The sequence below is a fragment of the Cydia pomonella genome, chromosome 17 (assembly GCF_033807575.1).
Source record: "Cydia pomonella isolate Wapato2018A chromosome 17, ilCydPomo1, whole genome shotgun sequence".
In the NCBI taxonomy this organism is placed as follows: domain Eukaryota; kingdom Metazoa; phylum Arthropoda; class Insecta; order Lepidoptera; family Tortricidae; genus Cydia; species Cydia pomonella.
The window spans coordinates 5,451,224-5,470,909 of record NC_084719.1 but is presented as its reverse complement, the minus strand read 5'-3'; the positions used below and the strand labels follow the sequence as shown (position 1 = coordinate 5,470,909).

Sequence of the window (19,686 nt, the reverse complement as noted above, 5' to 3'; positions counted from 1 at the left end):
AATTATGCTATAAATATCAAGATTTTAATGCTCTGAATCTATTCCCGTTGGTCGATTTTTTTCTATCATGTCTAGATTTTTTGATATGATTATTTTTTACCATTTGCAGAAACCTTCAAAAAAGTCAAGTTTCAACTCTGGAATTTCCCCATAGGATTTTTTTTTCATTGTATTTCTTAGCAAAATGTATCTTAATATACTTCTTAGGTCCTATGCTCCGTTTAAATATTCGCCCGTATTTTAGAAAAATACAAAAAAACTAAAAGAAGCTTAAGAACGATACGTATATTTTCAGTCTTATTTCTTATTGACATTTATCTGATAGACAATTGATAGAAAGTTCCAAAAATTTGTGAAAGTTTTCTAAAACATCAGATATTACAGTTTCCAGTCCACTTCGAGAATTACTCCAAAACAAATTTTGAGACATTTTGGAAATAGTCAATCTGTAAACTTCCGCTTTTTTGCAAACTTTCCCTAGATATATAAGTTTCATTTCAAATGCTTGAGCAGTTCCTCTACGTCCTTCTTGGAGCCCAGATAGCACGGGGCGCGCTGATGTATGGTCTCGGGTTCGATGTCCAGGATGGGGATGGTCCCGTTACTGGCCACGCCGCCTGCTTCCGTCACTATGAAGGACATCGGGTTGCATTCGTAGAGGAGACGCAGCTGGAAATAAAGATACTTATGTTAATGAAGTTAAAGTTTAAAATCAAATAACATGATTAAACGGGTGAATGTTTTTTTTTTACATAATTAAGCGTAGCGACGATTAGTCTCAAGTTAATTGATTCGTGTTACGAAAATTAGCCATTGTATTGTATTGTATTGTATTTTATTTATTGTACTTAATTCATATGCAACCTTCGCATTGCGCGCAAAATTGTTGCCGCCATACTTGACGATGCGGTGCGTGCGATTTTTTTCAAATTAGAGTGAATCTAAAGAATTTTAGTATTTTATGGTTTTATTTTTTTATCATAGTTTTTTTTGTGTAATTTGACATTTAGAGACAGTATACATCTCTAATAAAGTATTTATTATTTCATAGATTCGATATTTGTAATTGTTTTTTTTTTAATTTATTGTTTGTAAAAATGGACATGTAAAAGTGCCCCTGTGGCCTATTTGCTGAATAAATGTTTGATATTTGATATTTGATATTAGAGTGAATATTTCCAGATTTTAGTAAATCATCAAGATTTTCTATGAACAAAGAGAATTGATTGTTATAAAGAGGTAAAGTCTAAGAAAAAAACGTGCTCCTTTACATCCAAAACCGATGGCGTTGCGGTAACTGAATTGGCTACTTGACAGTTTTTAGGGTTCCGTAGCCAAATGGCAAAAAACGGAACCCTTATAGATTCGTCATGTCCGTCTGTCTGTCCGATTCTGTCACAGCCACTTTTTTCCGAAACTATAAGAGCTGTACTGTTCAAACTTAGTAAGTGGATGTATTCTATGAACCGCATTAAGATTTTCACACAAAAATAGTAAAAAAACAATACATTTTGGGGGCTCCCCATACTTAGAACTGAAACGCAAAAAATCTTTTTTCATCAAACCTATACGTGTGGGGTATCTATGGATAGGTCTTCAAAAATGATATTGAGGTTTCTGATATCATTTTTTTTTCTAAAATGAATAGTTTGCGCGAGAGACACTTCCAAAGTGGTAAAATGTGTGTCCAAAGTTGTAAAATGTTGAACGAGATCTAGTAAGTAGTTTTTTTTTAATACGTCATAAATGGTACGGAACCCTTCATGGGCGAGTCCGACTCGCACTTGGCCGCTTTTTTGTAAATAATGTTAATAGATCTTGATTTTCCTGAGGATCAAATTTCTATATAGGACTCATGAGTCCTATATAGAAATTTGATCCTCAGTTGCTTAAATGCCATGGCATTTAAGCAACACAAAGATCAGAAATAAGAGTTAAAGTCTGACGCTCGCACTCGACGATTGAAACGCCTCTAACAAAATGATAATATGATGTGACGTCACAGTACATAAGTCTGTCCTAAATGTATGGAAGATCAAGGAAATTGCCATTTTGACTCTGAAATATTGCGTTTAAGTGTATAGTTGTTATATAATTTAATGTAAGGAATCGAATGGTACCATTTTCTTTTGCATTTTTGAAAGACAAAAAAAAAATTGTTTTGAAACTGGAGCCTCGTATTTTTTTATAATCTCAATATAATTTTTTAAATTCCACTTTTTTATAATGGATGGCTCATTTTCTATCCATTTGACTAAATTTTGTTATAATATTCAACATGTGTCAAGTACCCAATTGTCATACGTCAACTCTTGAAGTTTTGACCATCAGGGTTACCGCAAAATGTATGGAAGGTAGAGCAAAGGAATATAATCTCCATAGGCCGAATTGTTGCTATGGTAGCTAAGAACGTAGGCGTTAAAGTATTCTAGGTATTGTAGCGCCACCGATTTAAGGTTTTTTGACGGACACTTTTGGTACATGGAGATTTTATTACTTCGGCTTCCTTCGTCCACCTTCTATAGCAAAATGTATGGAGCGGTACAGCACCCATCTCGTTTACCTGTCACATTCGAAGCACGAAATTGTCTTAGATTTTACGCATCTTAATCAAGCAATGTATCTTTTCTATGAATATCCTGTCATATTACCTTCCCATTGGGCGCAGACTTGGTGGCAGGATACATGAAGATGCCGCCATACTTGATGGTGCGGTGTACATCAGCCACCATGGAGCCGACGTAGCGCGCGCCGTACGCCTTCCCGCTGCTGGGGTTCTTCTTCTCTTCTACGTACTTCTTTAAGCCTGGCTCCCATTCGGCGGCGTAACCTGAAATAGTTGAGGATTGTCAGTACGCGAACGCGTGGTCCTTTTCGTCTGGTCTACAATCTACAAGTTTGTTCATGACATAGCAGATAAGTTCGCTGGTAATAAGGCCCACGTTTTGCGAAAACCCACATGTTATAGAGGAATAGAGGTAACAGTACAAGTAACACATGTAGCCGCATACACCTTAGCTGGCTCAGGATAGAAGGTTTGGTTGGATGTTACGAAGAACCGACGTGCAAATGGTTTTTAAGCCCCTTCGACTTTGATAAGTTTGAACCCACTTGGTACACTTAGCAGTGCATTGTATCATTGGCCACACCATGCTCAATATACATGGCATAACATATACAGTCAATATCCACTAAGGAAAAGGACTGAAGATGGTAATTGTACGCTTCAGGATGCCAAACACTCACCTTCATTTATTGAGTAGATATTTCCCTTCTCAGGAATCTTCATAGAAGGATCAGTCAGGATAAACTCTCCGATGCTGGGATCGTACATGAAGCCATGAGCGCCTCTGCCGGTACCAAGGGATAGCACCATCATGGTCGCCGAGCCGTATAGCGCGTAGCCGGCCGCCACGAGCTCTCGGCCGGGGCGGAGCGCGTCCGCCACTGATGGCTCGCCGTCTGAATGCTTTCTGAAACATTGAAGTATCAAAATCAAATGTACTTAAACTTATATCATGCGTTGCAACTATTCGAGCACGGCTCCGGCTTGTCGGAATGTCGAAAACATGCTGCCTAAGCATCTGGTGTAGCCAGGCGTAGTCTTGGAAGCGATGCTGATAGTCATAAGGCAGGGCTTGTAGGAGACTAGAATAGACACCGCAGTGGCGTGTTGGCGTGACGTCCATTCAATAGTGTCCATGCAGCAATGGACTGACATATGCTAATGTTGAAGTGGTCATAATTTCATAAATGTGTGCCTTTGTGTGCATTCTGACTGAACGTTAGATTTTTAGATATCGATATGTAGATTCAACATTAGTGGCCATGCGGTATCCAATCCGGAGGTCGTTTATTCAAACCCCAGCTCCGGCTTGTACCCATGAATTTCTAGGAACTTATTTATAAAAGAAGAAAGACATTATAATATGTGACTTACTTGTATATGGCGAAAATAGAACCGACGGACACGAGACAATCGATGTTGGAAGACCCGTCCAGCGGGTCGAAGCAGACGATGTATTTGCCGCGACGCTCGGTCTCCACCTGCAAGTTGTTTTATAGTTGACGTGTAAATAAATAAATAAATATTATAGGACATTATTACACAAATTGACTAAGTCCCACAGTAAGCTCAATAAGGCTTGTGTTGAGGGTACTTAGACAACGATATATATAATATATAAATATTTTATAAATACTTAAATACATAGAAAACACCCATGACTCAGGAACAAATATCCATGCTCATCACACGAATAAATGCCCTTACCAGGATTTGAACCCGGGACCATCGGCTTCGTAGGCAGGGTCACTACCCACTAGGCCAAACTGGTCGTCAAACGTGTAAATGGGTGAATCAACTTTTTTTGTCCTGTCCAAGGGACAACAGTGGCACAGTTTGTTTGAAGAGACGTTGTATGCCGTTCTATTAACATGCTTAGTAGGGGGCCCATTATGGACATTGGTTATAACGACCACAAAAACGCAAGTTTAATTCATTTAAGTACCATAAAATCAGTATTTCAATGAACTTTTGTCCCCTGGACAACTAATCGTAACCATGGCAACGAGTGACGCTAAAAAATTGGTTCTCCCAAATCAAATAAATTTTTGGATTGAGACGACCACGAATGAAACAGGTTAAAGTTGTACGAGTAGTACCTACATTCTTTAGGGCCTGCTTTTCAAACAGGAAGGGTACGCTGATACATGTCATCTCCATACAATTTATGACTTAAAAACGCCCAATCTCGCAAAATTGTATTGAGATGACAATCGGCGGGTACGGGTATCTCCTGTTAGAAAAATACTATACTTGCGTTTAGTATGAAAACAAACTTTTAGATTGCTCATCAGACAAACGAAGAATAGCTTGATCACGACCGAGTGGTACCTATTATGTACCTATCAAGAGTGATGGTGTTTTTTTTTTTTAAGTTGGATGTTTTGGGCAAGGTTCTCGCGAAAACTACAGGTGCCTGCTATGCCCTTTTTATAACTATTAAACGGGTTTGATGGATATTAAGTGAAATAGGACGGATAGAACGATAGTCGGGGCGAATAGTACTACCAAAGAGAATTTGACATACTAGAGGTGGATTGTCAAAGAACGTTTTATAGCCACAGCAAATTTACTGTCATCTTTCAACACATGATTAAAACTATTAAAACGCCATTTGACTTTAATTCTTATCCTTTTACTGATATGTGTTAAATATCAAAAAGTGGCGCCATCTAATAGATCAAAGGTCAAAGCTATGCCAGCATCGTTTCGAGCGATGGCGCCATAGCCTTTAGGTTGTGGCCGGTAAGATGGCGCCACTTTTTGATACGAGTATTTAACAAATTTAACACATATCAGTGAAAGAATAAGGATCAAAGTCAAATGGCATTCTAAAAGTTGTAATCATGTGTCGATAGATAGCAGTAAATTTACGTGGCTACAAAGTTTTCTTTGACAATACACCTCTATTTCAAATTCTCTTTGGTACTAATAAATACTAAATTGTCACATCTATGTACCTATGTCTAACAAATAAAATATTGATTGATTGATTGATTTTACTACACACACATGAACGTTGCATATCTAATGATGCTAATATGCTTACTTTTATAAAGAGGCTTTACATGTTGATGGAGTCAATGGTACGAGCAACAGAAGGTGGTTTAAATTTACTTATAATGTGAGGTGTTTTCGTCACATACGTCAGCGGTAGTGATATTGAAAGCGGTGCATGTTTTGTTATGCTCATTGAGTACCTGGATGACGTTGTCATTCTCCTCAGACACCAGCAGACACGTGGTGAAGGAGGACTTGAGCATATTGATGAACAGGTCATTGGACAGCACGTCCAGCTTCTTGACCTGCTCGCCCTGCACGTTCGTGTCTCCGGAGATGCCATGCCTGGTAACAAATATCAATATATGGAGATATCTATGTGGAGAATGCTTCTTCTGCCGTGCGTTGTCCCGGATTTTTTGCCACGGCTCATGGAAGCCTGGGGTCCGCTTGGCAACTAATCCCAAGAATTGGCCAAGGCACAAGTTTTTACGAAAGCGATTGCCATCTGACCTTCCAACCCTGAAGGTACACTAGGCTTTATTTCCGGTTTCCTCGCGATGTTTTCCTTCAAAAAGTGACTGGTTAATATCAAATGATATTTTGTACAGCCGGGGTTTAAACCCGTGACCTCCGGATTGAAAGTCGCACGCTCTTACCGCTAGGCCACCGCTAGGTCTGTTATAGTGGAAGAAGGGGAAAATAGGGCCAGATATCTTCTATTTGTAATACGTCGCTCAGACAGTCAGAAAGGGAGCGCTTCAGTCCCTTGCTCTGCGAACCTTCTGTAAGTGGAGTAAATATGTGTACAAAACGCAAGTGTTTTAAAGACGACGAAAGAGCTTGTAGACGGTCTTATTTATTTCTATATAAGCGCTAAGGGCGTATAAAGTGATGTCTTCATTTGTACATCGGAGCGGAGTGTGGATCCGCATCTAATAGCTCCTCTACACGATGGGCCATCATACTGGTCCACTAAGATGGGCTAGCGTGTAGAGGGTAGCGGTGTCGGATGGCTTATGGCGCGGCGGGATGGCGATGGGATGGCCACGTTGTTGGTTTTTCGTCCGCACGTCAAAGGTAGTGGGCCAGCGATGGTGCGTAAGCATCTACACGTGGCCCATTCCATAGTGCGTAATCTCAACCATCGCATGGCCATCTCGCTGGTCCAGCGCTGGGCCATCGTGTAGAGGAGCCATAATGTGTAGACCGCCATTCATGTGCAAGGTTTTATAAACTTGGAGAGGATCCCGGAAGTTTATAGAGAATTGCTAACAATCTGAACACGAATCTATTGTTAAAGGGTTCGAGTATTATGTTCAGATATGTTTGATCAGTTTGGGCGCTCCGATACATAAGGTCGATGTAGAAAAGACTGCTAAAAGAGAAGAAGGACTACCTAAAAGCTCTTTCCTTGCTTTTAACTCTTGCGTTTGTACACATTCTCCACTTACTAAAGGTACTACTACTGGCCTTAGCGTCTATTTCAGACGATCTATGGTGCAATGTCTAGAGACATTACACCGCCTGGGACGGAGTCAAGGAAAACGCAGGGATGCCCAGCACCTGCGCCACCCTCACGACCTCACTGGCCGGACCCACAGGAAAGGCAAGCCAATACGTGTGGAGCCAGGTTGGCTGCAGGAGTCTACCGCAGATTTCAGATTGGACCCTACTCACGCCTAACGGGGACTCCGTCCCGGGTTTGATTTTGGAGTTTTCCTTCTCCTAGATAAGTTGCATCCCAATGCTTAGAGGCTTATCTCCCCTGTGACGAAGGGTTAGATGACGGCTTCCTTCGTGAACTTAGTCGCCTCTTACGACACCCTCGTTCTTTTAGGGTTGGTGCTATTCTTAAGCCGGACACCACACGGAGACACAACACAAAAACACAAAAGGTAGGTATAGCAGAAACAGTTAAGCTCTTCGTTTCTCACTCTATCTGAGCGACGTACGTATGCAAACAACGTTCACAAAGTTCTTGTCTTGTCATATGACTTCCCTGCAATAAATTTGACATACCACTCACATTTCACGTTTACCTTGTACCTACCATACTTATGAAGGTATGACTGATACAATCCATTTGTTACTTTACTTGCAACGGTTTATGAATTGAAGCATTATGTCAGTTATCGGTTATCGGAGTAATGGGTACTAGATAACAAGCGTAGATAGGTAAATGAGAACAATATTCAGTCTCATGTTATGTCTAGTTAGTATTTATTAAGTATAATTAGGTAGGTATAGGTACCCATGCACATACTCGTAGATTGTGCAGGGAATGCAACCGGTAAATAGTATGAAAACTACCGGTAATTAACCGGATTAACGGTAATTTCAATACATTTTTACCGTCCTATCTCTCGTCTCGTCGTCGTGTTGTGTCTGTCGTGTATCCTTTTTAGGGTTCCGTAGTCAACTAGGAACCCTTATAGTTTCGCCATGTCCGTCTATCTGTCTGTCCGAGGCTTTGCTCCGTGCTTTGCTTTGCGTCGTTAGTGCTAGAAGGATGAAATTCGGCATGGATATATAAATCAATAAAGCCGACAAAGTCATACAATAAAATCTAAAAATTTAATTTTTTTGACGGTACCTCCCCTACACGTAAAGTGGGGGTGAATTTTTTTTTTGCTTCAAGCGTTGTGTGGGATATCGTTGGAAAGGTCTTTCAAACCTAATAGGGTTCTTCGACAAACATTTTATGATAAAGTGAATATATTCGGAGATAGTCGCTCCGAAAGAAAAAAAAATGTGCCCCCCCCCCTCTAACTTTTGAACCATAGGTCCAAAAAATATGAAAAAAATCGTGGAAGTAGAGCTTAAGAAAGACATTAAATGAAAACTATAGCGGACATGATCAGTTTAGCTGTTTTTGAGTTATCGCAAAAAGTTTACCCTTCATAGTAAAAAGACTTACTTACTTTAATTAGGTACTGATTATGCAAATTTGCCTATTTGTTTAACTCGCGTGAAAGGTACCGTTTCATCCCTTGGTTAACAATTTACTATACTTTAAGCTCCAGTTTAGCTTATTGTGACGGAAGAGTAACTACGGAACCCTACACTGAGCGTGGCCCGATATGCTCTTGGCCGGTTTTTAAGTAGGTATACTGCAGTCTAATCTAAAGTAGGGATCGTTATCGGTATAACTAAAAATAAAAAATCACGTATTATTCCAAATAGGTATGTCTTTGATATTCTTGAATGGTATTTAAGTAAAGGTCACTTTTCTTTGCAGCAGACTGTATCTACTTGAGAGCGAAAAATTCAAATTCAGTTTGGTACCTGTCCTTGGTCGGATTCCTTTTGACTTCGTATTTATTAGGAAACTATTCCAACTATCCTATCATTCGAAATTTCGAATACCTACCAATGGACTTTTTATCAAAAGGATACTTGAGTCTATGGAAAAATTGCTGTTAATCGTAAAATATTAAAAATAAAAGTGGTTACGACGACCATGATATGTTTGAACGATACATTCACGCTTCGTAATTGAAGCAAAAATAAAATCGTTTAAAAGTACTGTAAGTGGGTAGGTTATTATCGATCCTAAATGTTTTCATAACCCTTGGTACTGAGCACTCTAGCAGTGTTTACGCATAGATAAATCTCAAGTTATCAGTTCATTCCACTTCATTCTTCATTCTTACCTACTTCATTAGGGTAATTAACTATCGAAAATGATAACAAAGCGGATGCTGGGGGTGTGTTCTGTCAACAACGGTATTAATAAATATTCAACAATTAGGTAAGTCCCTATCCCTAATTAAAACACTTATAACTAAGGCAAATTTTACTTGTTCGCCGGTAACATCGTCCTTTTCAGAAAAAGTTGTCACGTCATAGGCAATCAGCTGTCATCAAAACAAGTCTAATTTTGTTTATTTAATAGGTAAATATTGGTACGAATAAGGCGAAAACTACTAACAATTTAGCAATACCGGCTTTCCTGACGGCCGACTGAATGGCCTTGACCGCTGTCTGTATGGAGTTTAGCAGCTGCGTGAGATCTCCAGTAGCTGCCGGCGCTGTCCTCTGCTGCGCAAGCACCCATCTTGTAAGCGTCATCGCGTTCACGTCGAACGCGGGCCCTTGCTGCGACATCGCGAGTTAAAAAAATTGAAACGTCAAAACTAAATTGAAAAAAAAAAAACACTAATAGCGTCGATTGCGCTCAGCTGACGCCGCGGCACTGGCGAGTGGCGCGGGTGAAGGTTGCGGCACCGGTTGCTATCAGTGTAAACAGTTATTCTTGAAGCTATACAATTTACGTGTAAGAAATACTTATATTTTTAGCTTTTTAAGACAAATGTCTAAGTACCTTTCGGTATAGTAAAGATGGTAAGAGTTTTACACGTTTATTTTATTTTATATTATTTGGTGATTCAATTATATTTTTTTTCTCTATCAACTAAAGGTTAATTTGGTAATAATTACCAAGTTATTTTACATCGTTGAGGCATATTATATATTATTAGTACATAGGTAGTACGATATCTTTCCATTAATCTTTCCCTTCGCTTAGCGACATGAATGTTAATAAAATGTACATATATGTCGGCGGCCGAACGTAAGATAAGGCAGATGGGGATATTCCTAGGCATATCGTGAAACGTGCATTTTTTTATCTTGTTCCCTGAGTCGATGGAGCCCCGGGTAAACGGCTCCTACTATGGGTAAACTATGGGTCGCGAGCGAAATTTGAGTGGGCCCTGAAACATAAGATGACATATGCAGTGCTAGCAAGCCAGTGTTTTTTTAAAACTTGAAAACATATTTCATAGAACTTCCGATTATTTTCATGAATTTTCACATACATTTAAAAGTTTTTATTTTGGTACAGTCAGCGTCAAATACTTTGTAGCAGTCAAAGTGGCCAAATAGTTCGGTACACCATACTAAATATATGGTGTACCGAACTATTTGGCTACTTAGGTTGCTACAAAGTATTTGACGCTGACTGTACATATTCATATGGATATGCAATGATATACTTAGTGGAAACTATAACATTTCCATACAATATTCAGCATTTTTTTACAATATGATCGCCATATGGTGAAACAATAGACTATGCTTTTTGCACAAATATTAGTAAAACTGTAAAGACTGTCGTCACTTGGCTAAAATCAATAAACCTAAAAGTAAATTTAACAAAAACTAAACATATGCAGTTCAGGAACTATAAACAAACAAAATGTATAATTGTTGGTGCAATAAAGAATATTTACTTACTTACTTACTTACAAACTCCGATAAATTTGAATGTGATGGAGTCGGGCACTTTACTAGAAGAAGTAGACAACATAAGTTTCCTAGGCTTAACAATAGATGCTCATTTGACCTGGAAATATCATATAGAGAAGGTTAATAACAAAATTTCCAGTCAATATTACGCATTATCTATATTAATTATCAGAAACGTGTTCTGAAGATGTTGTTATTAGTGCGTACTACGCCAAAATATATTCTCTATTGACGTATGGTGTCATATACTGTAGCAATTCCGTAGACGTGCAGTCCACATTCATTTTGCTTAAGAATGATCTTTCGTATAACATTCGAGAAATGTTTTCAAGAACAAAGGTTTTCTAATTTTAACTGGCATAAATATATACGAACTCTGTAAATTACTTAAGAGTAACAAGAATTACTTAACAACATTAGCTTCCCTCCGCGATTACCTTCGCTCTCAATATAAGCACAATTTAAAACTGCCCCTAGTCAAAAATAAAACTTACGATAAAAGCATATATATTACTGCAATTCGAGTCTTTAATCAGCATCCAGATGAATTAAAAATGTTAGATGACATAGAATTTATGCTTAGTTTAAAAAATGGCTTATTAAGAATGAATTCTACTCTCTAAACGATTTCTTTGAATTATATTCGTCATGATTACCGTATACTCTGTATAGATTGATATGATATATGTTTAATAGAAATGTGTTTCTTACTTTTAAGTTAGTTTTAAGTATATATTGTATACCCGAATTGGGTTACCGTTGAAACTTACACATGTAATTAAATAATACCTCTGTAACACGGTTGTACAATAAAGAATTATCTTATCTTATCTTATCTAAATGCTACTGGTTCTGAGTCAAAGGAACCCAAAAAGGTTAATATGTAAGAAATCGTTTTTTGAGATAATTTTGGATGATATGATGAATGATAACTCAAAAAGTGGCGACACAGTACATCGTCGACCAACATATTATGATATTACAGTGTGTTTGTCAGCTCCGACGCGCGCGCGGCTGGAGTTTACCCCCTTACGAACGTTATTTGCTGACATTGAATTAATAGTGTTTCCATGCAGCCGTTGCTAGGGGATGCGCAAGATACGTTGCGCACAAAACATAACGTAACATGTACGTAACGTTTGGTACTACCAAATTCTCTTTGATACTCCCCATACATTTTCATATCTTTGTATGCCATGTCACAAACAAACAAAGTCGAATACTGCTTCAGTGGGTGTGCGATCTAGGTGGGCTTGGCATATCTAGCCATCACCGAAGTATCGTATAATAATAATAAAAAGTAAAAAAAAAACAGGAATATCAAGAGGCTTGGCTCTTTTTGCATTGCTCCTTATATTTTTAAATAGCGTTATGTTAACGTAACAATATGTAGTCGTTATTTTTGTAGGCGTTCTAAATAAGTCATAGACAAAATTCTTTTTTTTTTCTGAAAATAGGACTTAAGTACATAAGTCTCTTTGTGTGGGGACTGTAGCCCAAAAGCTCTTGTGAAATTAATCAGTGGAGGCTTGTGGGTAAGCAGAGCTCTTATACATATATGTCTATCACGGTTCATGAGATACAGCCTGGTGACAGACGGATGGACGGACAGCGGAGTCTTAGTAATAAGGTCCCGTTTCGGTACGGAAATAGCTCAGGAGCGGAGACTTTATGCAATTCTATTGGTGGATTTTTATCTCGCTCACAGCTCCGCTGCCTCGCTCCACTTCAATGGACAGGCGGCAAAACCAGGGAAAAATGAAAAAACATTTGATTTTAACTCAGTTTAATCTTCCAGTCTTAACAAACATAGCAATAACATAAACAACTCGGACGTTGCTATCAACAATCAGTGAAGAAACCGTTCAGCCAAGTCAGCTTTCTTGTAGTCGTTCTTGCCTCGGAGCACCCAGCCTTGTCCCAAGCTCTTGTGTAAGTCGGGGACCAGGGGCTCGTCATGGGCAGACATGAGCTGGATGAGGTACATGCGGCGCGGGCGGTCGGACAGGTTACGGTAGCTCCCGTGCACGGTCAGGTAGGAGAAGATGACCACTTCACCGCGCTCGGCGATTACGGGCGTTGCCTTCTCGATGGTGTATTTTTTCTGTGGAGATGGAGCACACGATATAATGGTGTACAGAGGGAAGTGATCAAGGATGAGGGTTTGATAAGAATGGTCGAACTTAAGTGCTGGAAGGCCTGGAGGCCGATTTTTAAATCTGTGCAAAACGGCGAAATGTTTTTGAAATACGGATAGTAGTGAGCGATATAAATTGGGAATCTAGTGGTATTGATAACTTGTTTTCTATCAATACCACTAGATCTTTAGTGGAATGGCAACACTATGGGAACGGTCCGTTGTGAAGGTGCGCTTTTTAAGCCTCCTGTCTAGGAAATAACGTCTGGCTAACTATGACGAATATAATAATTATATAATATACTGTATGAACTGGCAGGTAAAAACAGAAACACTGTCGTCACTAAAAAATGCGGGAATTCCAGTACAAGCCGCACCTGGCAATAAATTTACTATGAAAAATGACAGCTTGAAACTGACAGCTTATTTGATAGGAAAATAATTTGCCATATCAAAAAAAAAAAAAGTTTTTGGCAAAAATTTCATTTTTGGTACAAGCTTTTGTCGCTGACTGTACTATTTTTCCTTAGGCAACTAATACTCATCGAGACAATTATAAAAACCCCAAACACAATTAGGTTGCGTTGTTTTATCACAGAGTTCCTATGGCTACCTCCTGTCTCCATCATCAGATCAGCTTGATGGTACCATAATATTGCGTTGTTACCCGACTTACACATGTATGCAAATTTTCAGCTTCATCGGAAACCAGGAAGTGGGTCAAATTTAACTTACCAAGATTTGTCCCATACATACTAACAGGGCAAGTTAAATAAAAGCTTGTAAAAATAGCTCGCGACTCGCGACATGACTAGAATACCCTAAGGAGTCATTTGTTTATGAAATGGCACAACTGCAATCATCTTGTTGTCCTCTTTGCTCACTTCCATTAAGTCAGACTGCCCTACTACTTAATATGCTCTAATGTGGGTCTAACACGATTGGTTGATGAGTTCGCATCACGCGCGCGATTGGTCGCAATCGCAACTAGTTGCGTTAGACTTCACAATTGGCTCGAATTCGTGAGTGATACCACTGAACTAGCACCATTCTTATTACCCGTAACGCTCGTCCTATGTCAGACTAGGATCAATCAATGGCCAATTTATAATATAAAAAAACTCACAGGGTCTACGTAATGGTGGCGGTCTCCCTTCTCAATGGCGCCGACGTCTTCTAGAGGTCCGAGCTTGTGCGAGCCGGGGTAGATGCAGAGACCGCCGTTCTCGGGGTCCGCCTTGTCGATGTGGATGAAGGCGGCTACCATGGAGTGCTTCTTGAACGGGAAGTAGTGGTAGTCCTGTGGAGAAGAGACTTGAAATTTAAACAATTATTCTGCGAGTTGGCCTCAAACGTTTAATTATTATGCTACAACGCTACAACCGAAAATATCCTTCATATTTGGAACACCCCAACTTGGGGCAAGTGTTTGTTGCATATTGATTGAACCCGATTTCCGTAGAACTGCATGAAGCTGAACTGCTTTTGGAGTTCTAAAATTGGTTTTACAAGGGAATTTATTCCTATTGTTTATTAATCTAAATATGTAATTTCAGAAAATGGCGTATTTTTAATCCCCGACCCAAGAAGAGCGGTGTATATGTTTACCGCCAATGTCTGTCTGTGGCATCGTAGCTCTCGGATGAACCGATTTCGATGCGTTGATTCCTTGAGGTGGTTCTATGTTTGATACAAATCGATCCAGCAGTTTGAAGAGTGTCAGCTCTTTTCCAAAATGATGTAGGGCATTTTTGGCATAAAATAGATTATTAACTAAAACTAAAATACAATTAAAAATCAATATGACCTATGCATATGCATAGGTATTTAACCGCCATAGTAGGTCCAGACGTAACAAAATCGGGTGATTTGAGACCTACTTATTTGCGGCCAGAGCATTTAAAAAAAAATCATTTCTTAGCAGCAAAGCCCGTACATTTCATGCCGTTGACAGAAAAATGACGTCACGCTACATAGAGTTGATTCCAATTAGTATTTTCGTAATAATTAATCATTTGTCAACCTCTTTGGTTAGCTGATACATATACTTGACAATCAGTACAGAAACGTCTAACTGACTTTCATCTTATTATCACTCGACGAATTAAAACATTATTGATGTATTAAATAATACATATTTTTGTATTTTAACAGCGTATTTCACGTAAAAAGTATTTATTTTTCTACGCGTCAAAGTAATTTATCTAAATTTGTAGTGTTGTAAAAAAAAACTGCCTGTATGGTAAATTACGTCATTTTTGCGTCAACGGCATGAAAAGTACGGGCCCTGCTTAGCAGTTTGGACCAACCGAGTTCGTAAAGTTTTAAAGATATTATCTATATTATTAAATTTATTGTCTGTGACTACATATATATATAATAACTTTTAGACAAACATAGATCTTTTTATCGTGACTTTTATTACGGCCTGTTTACAATATAATTATCGTGGATGTTATTCTCAGATGCCACGGAAAGATATTCACTCGGTTTACGATACTGCTAGTAAGGTGTATATTACAGTATTGTACATTGTTGGGTGTACATTGTAGGGTTTTAAAATACCCTGTTCGTTATCATAGATGAAAACATAATCGGACAGACAGACGGATATGACGAATCTATAAGGGCTACGGAACCCTAAAAAAAGGTGGAAAAAATTATATTTACCTATAAATAATAAATAAATAAATACTTGGGTCATTGATTTAAGTAAAAGTACATCAATGACTTGGGTAGGTACAATCCTACACTCGACCTAGCCACAAATTAAGCAAAATTTGTAATATGAGAACTAAGCGATTAATAATTACCTCCCGCTCCGTTGGCCGTGAAATCCTATCTGGTCTGGACAAGCTGTAACGCTTGAGATATAAAACATGTTCAGATGTTTGAAGGCAGAGTTGTAGAGGATTTTGCTAAATCAAGAATGATGGAAACACTTAAGAAAAAGGGTCACCTGGTCCATGAGTAAAGGCAAGTCAACTATACGGCCCTATTCGAAGAATGAGATACGATAACGATTAGTTCTGGTTTAGAAAGTTCTCGTTTATATATCGTTTGTATGTCGTATAATTGACAGAAGCAGCTCGATTCGGGCAACAAATGTCACTTTGACGCTAGAAATATCGTAGATAGATCATAATGGGATTACAGCGGAATCGAAATAAACGTCAATTTTGACATGTTTAGTTATTGATCTTTTTAAAGATCTTTCCAAAATCCTAAACGTGTCTTATTCATTCTTCGAATCGGGCCGATAGTACGAATTCCATTTGCGTTTTGTTTAATAACTCAGGGTTTGTAAAAAAAAAAACATTTAAGATAATTCGTACTATAGATGCTTTCGGTGTGACGCAGAAGGCTGTCTTTGGTACCCATGACACCTTCCGGCGCATTATGGGCACCGAAGCGGTTTCTTAATCCTGAAGAATGAGGGAAAGACGCTGAAATAAAACTCAAAGGGTTACCTGGTGCATGAGATAAGGCGCTCCAACTCTGGGTGGCTTATAGTGAGCCTTGGTGTGATGGAGAAGGATGTCTTCAGTACCCATGACACCCTTCACTGCTTCCAGCAGGTTCTCGTTATGGAGCGCGTTGGCGAAGATCGAGCTGTGGTACTGCAGGTTGTGGACAGAGTGCACCTGGAAGTGACAAAGTTAAGTATATTCGTTTGTATCACTTTGCTGCAAAAGAAAATTAGGAAGTGTACTCCATGGAAGGATGGATTTTCTTATGGGGAAGTTTGTATTATTGCTCAAATTGAAGTTATCAGATTTGAATTTGATTCTGGATTTAGATGTGTTCTGCGTTGGCCAGTACAGTACCTGTTATAACTTGATTATTCTGACGTAACTCAGCAAAGAGCAATGAGATTTCCATGATACCCACTAAGATCACCTTAATGAAGGTGTGCACCCAGGTGGTCATGTTAAACGGGAATATTTTACTAGATTTTCCAAGATAACTTATTGATTGGTCACCCCAGGCCTCATGGAAAAAACTTAACTATTAGAAGAACGCACTATATTAAGGAAATAATATCAAATTTCATTACCGCGTGTCCGTGTGTCAGTAATAGCGGGAATGTTTCAGCCACTTACCAAAGACATGGTAACAAGAATCCATTGGACGTCCAGCTCAATCTCCTCGATCAACGGTCTCCAAACTTTTTATTGAACTTAGTATTTAAATGCTTGATTGTATGGCCTTTGGTTCTCCCGCTTACTTTCTGCGGGCCGGGTTGTTACGGCGCGTAGACCATAATTTGGCCTCTAGTTCCCTGCCAAAGTTGATTGTAGTACCTAGGTACTACATTCAACCTAGACTTTAGCCCACTTTAAATCGACACTCATCTTGAGCCTACGAAACCCTGCCTTAGATGTTCTTCTTCAACCTAGCGTTTTCCCGGCCTAGCGCCAGGATCTGCTTTTCTACTTAATCTTCTCCACTTTACCCGGTCTTCGGCATCCTCAGGTGTGAGATTGTTATCTTTCATTTCCGCTGCGTTAGGTGTCTAAGAAAATTCTTATCGTCTCCCTAATTATGTTTGATTTTAGAGTTTTCCTTCTCCTCGATAAGTTGCAACCCAATGCTTAGAGGCTTATCTCCCCTGTGACGAAGGGTTAAATGACGGCTTCCTTCGTGAACTTAGTCGCCTCTTACGACACCATCGTTATTTTAGGGTTGGTGCTATTCTTAAGCCGGACACCACAGAGAGAGAGAGAGGGGGAGAGGAGTCCCCGTTAGCCGTGAGTAGGGTCTAACCTGAAATCTGCGGTAGACTCCTGCAGCCAACCTGGCTCCACACGTATTGGCTTGCCTTTCCTGTGGGTCCGGCCAGTGAGGTCGAGAGGGTGGCGCAGGTGCTGGGCATCTCTGCGTTTTCCTTAACTCCGTCCCAAGCGGTGTAATGTCTCTAGACATTGCACCATAGATCGTCTGAAATAGACGCTAAGGCCAGTAGTAGTAATTATGTTTGCATCTTAACTTCGCTTACGGAATAATTCTCGCCGCTAGTCGTCTTCGTCATAGCTGATCCCAGCTGCGCTGCCTCCATACCGGGGTTATTCTTCAAGAAGAACAGCCGGTTGTACTCCTTGGACAGCGTGTCCAACTCCTCATCCGTGAAGATGCCGGACAGCTTGATGTACCCATTTTCTTTCCAGAACTGGATTTGCTCGGGAGTAAGCTTCACCATTTTCCTGGAATTGAAACTTTAGAATAGATAAGGTAGTCTGTGATTACGGTCCAAACTATTACAATTTCTTTTTAATCATATGGCCGCAAATAATTTTTGCTGATTATGTTAAGTCAGGCCATACTGTGAGGGGTGAATTAGTGAATATATGCATAGGCTGATTATATTTTTACGATAGGATATAAAAAAAAAAAACTTTCAAGTGCGAGATCGTTTAACGTGATGGTATTTTTTTACCCTGCTTGATCTAGTAACAGACTTTGAAATTACTTATATTTACATAAATAAGTAGACTTTCTTGCGCCGCGCGTTAAAATTATAAAAAATGCTGACAATTTATTATGTTTAATTCACACTTCCCACAAAAACTATTTTTAACGGATACGTTTTTTGATATATTATATAATTTATATATCATATGTTTATTATTAGTATATTACCTACTTACTCGTATATAATTTCGTGTTCCGCATTTGGCCGGGTTTTAGAGTAGGTAGAATGTAGATAAGACATTTTATATTTTAGACGTTTCACATTTTTGTAAAAATACATGGTTATTGGATTTTTTTTAATACTAGGCACTGCAAGCGACTAAATTTACACACAATCAATTTTAGATTTTATTGTACCTAACACTGAAGGTAACTTATAACTTCATTACCTTCGTCAGTTAAAACATACTCACTCGTATAATACGGACGAACGGTCAAATCGAATATAACTCGTATAAGCTGCTATATTTTTTCATATATTTCAATTTTCACAGCAGATAGCAGGATTGAAATATATCCTACTTAAATTATTGAAATGTAGCACTCCCAACAAAAAAAAAAAAACATTATAAAATAACTTGATAAATTTTGCGCCTTGTGCAAGATTTGAACTCGCGACTCGGAACGGAACACCTCTCAAATAAAAACATACATATGCAAACAATATAGAATAGTATAAATTACGTACCTGTCTTGTGAAGACGACCGTCGGACCAGCAGCGACCAAATTTGTGGTGGCATGGCAGTTATCTCTGATTTACCCTTTGACCCGTCAAGTTATACTTACATAATACGTAACAGCTGATTACGTGTATATTTATTTATATCATTCAGAATTGTAGGCGAAAACTATCAAAACATTTACTTTTTAGGGTTCCGTAGCCATATGGCAAAAAACGCAATCCTTATGGATTCGTCATGTACGTCTGTCTGTGCGATTATGTCACAGCCACTTTTTTCCGAAACTATATGAACTATACTGTTCAAACTTGGTAAGTAGATGTATTCTATGAACCGCATTAAGGTTTTCACACAAGAATAGAAAAAAAAAACAATAAATTTTGGGGGTTCCCCATACTTAGCACTGAAATTAAAAAAATATATTTCATCCTACCCATACGTGAGGGGTATTTATGAATAGGTCTTCAAAAATGATATTGAGGTTTCTAATATCATTTTTTCTAAACTGAATAGTTTGCGCGAGAGACACTTCCAAAGTGGTAAAATTTGTGTCCCCCCCCCCCCCCCCCCCCCCCAA

At 38.9% G+C, this 19,686-nt stretch overlaps 2 protein-coding genes across 2 annotated transcripts; both read right to left on the bottom strand.

Annotated features, from left to right (window-relative positions):
- Positions 1-265: 265 nt before the first annotated feature.
- On the bottom strand, positions 266-9,760 carry LOC133526925 (fructose-1,6-bisphosphatase 1). The gene is made up of 6 exons (XM_061863779.1): positions 9,501-9,760; positions 5,767-5,911; positions 3,941-4,047; positions 3,247-3,473; positions 2,652-2,830; positions 266-669 (listed from the first exon to the last, which is right to left on the bottom strand). Exons 1-6 carry the CDS (start codon positions 9,674-9,676, stop codon positions 493-495), a joined length of 1,011 nt encoding a protein of 336 aa, XP_061719763.1. The 5' UTR covers positions 9,677-9,760; the 3' UTR covers positions 266-492.
- A 2,828-nt stretch (positions 9,761-12,588) lies between these two features.
- LOC133527040 (phytanoyl-CoA dioxygenase, peroxisomal-like) lies at positions 12,589-19,669 on the bottom strand. The gene is made up of 5 exons (XM_061863926.1): positions 19,117-19,669; positions 17,956-18,160; positions 16,427-16,600; positions 14,083-14,256; positions 12,589-12,923 (listed from the first exon to the last, which is right to left on the bottom strand). The coding sequence occupies exons 1-5, from the start codon at positions 19,167-19,169 to the stop codon at positions 12,669-12,671; spliced, it is 861 nt and encodes a 286-aa protein (XP_061719910.1). The 5' UTR covers positions 19,170-19,669; the 3' UTR covers positions 12,589-12,668.
- Positions 19,670-19,686: the final 17 nt, after the last annotated feature.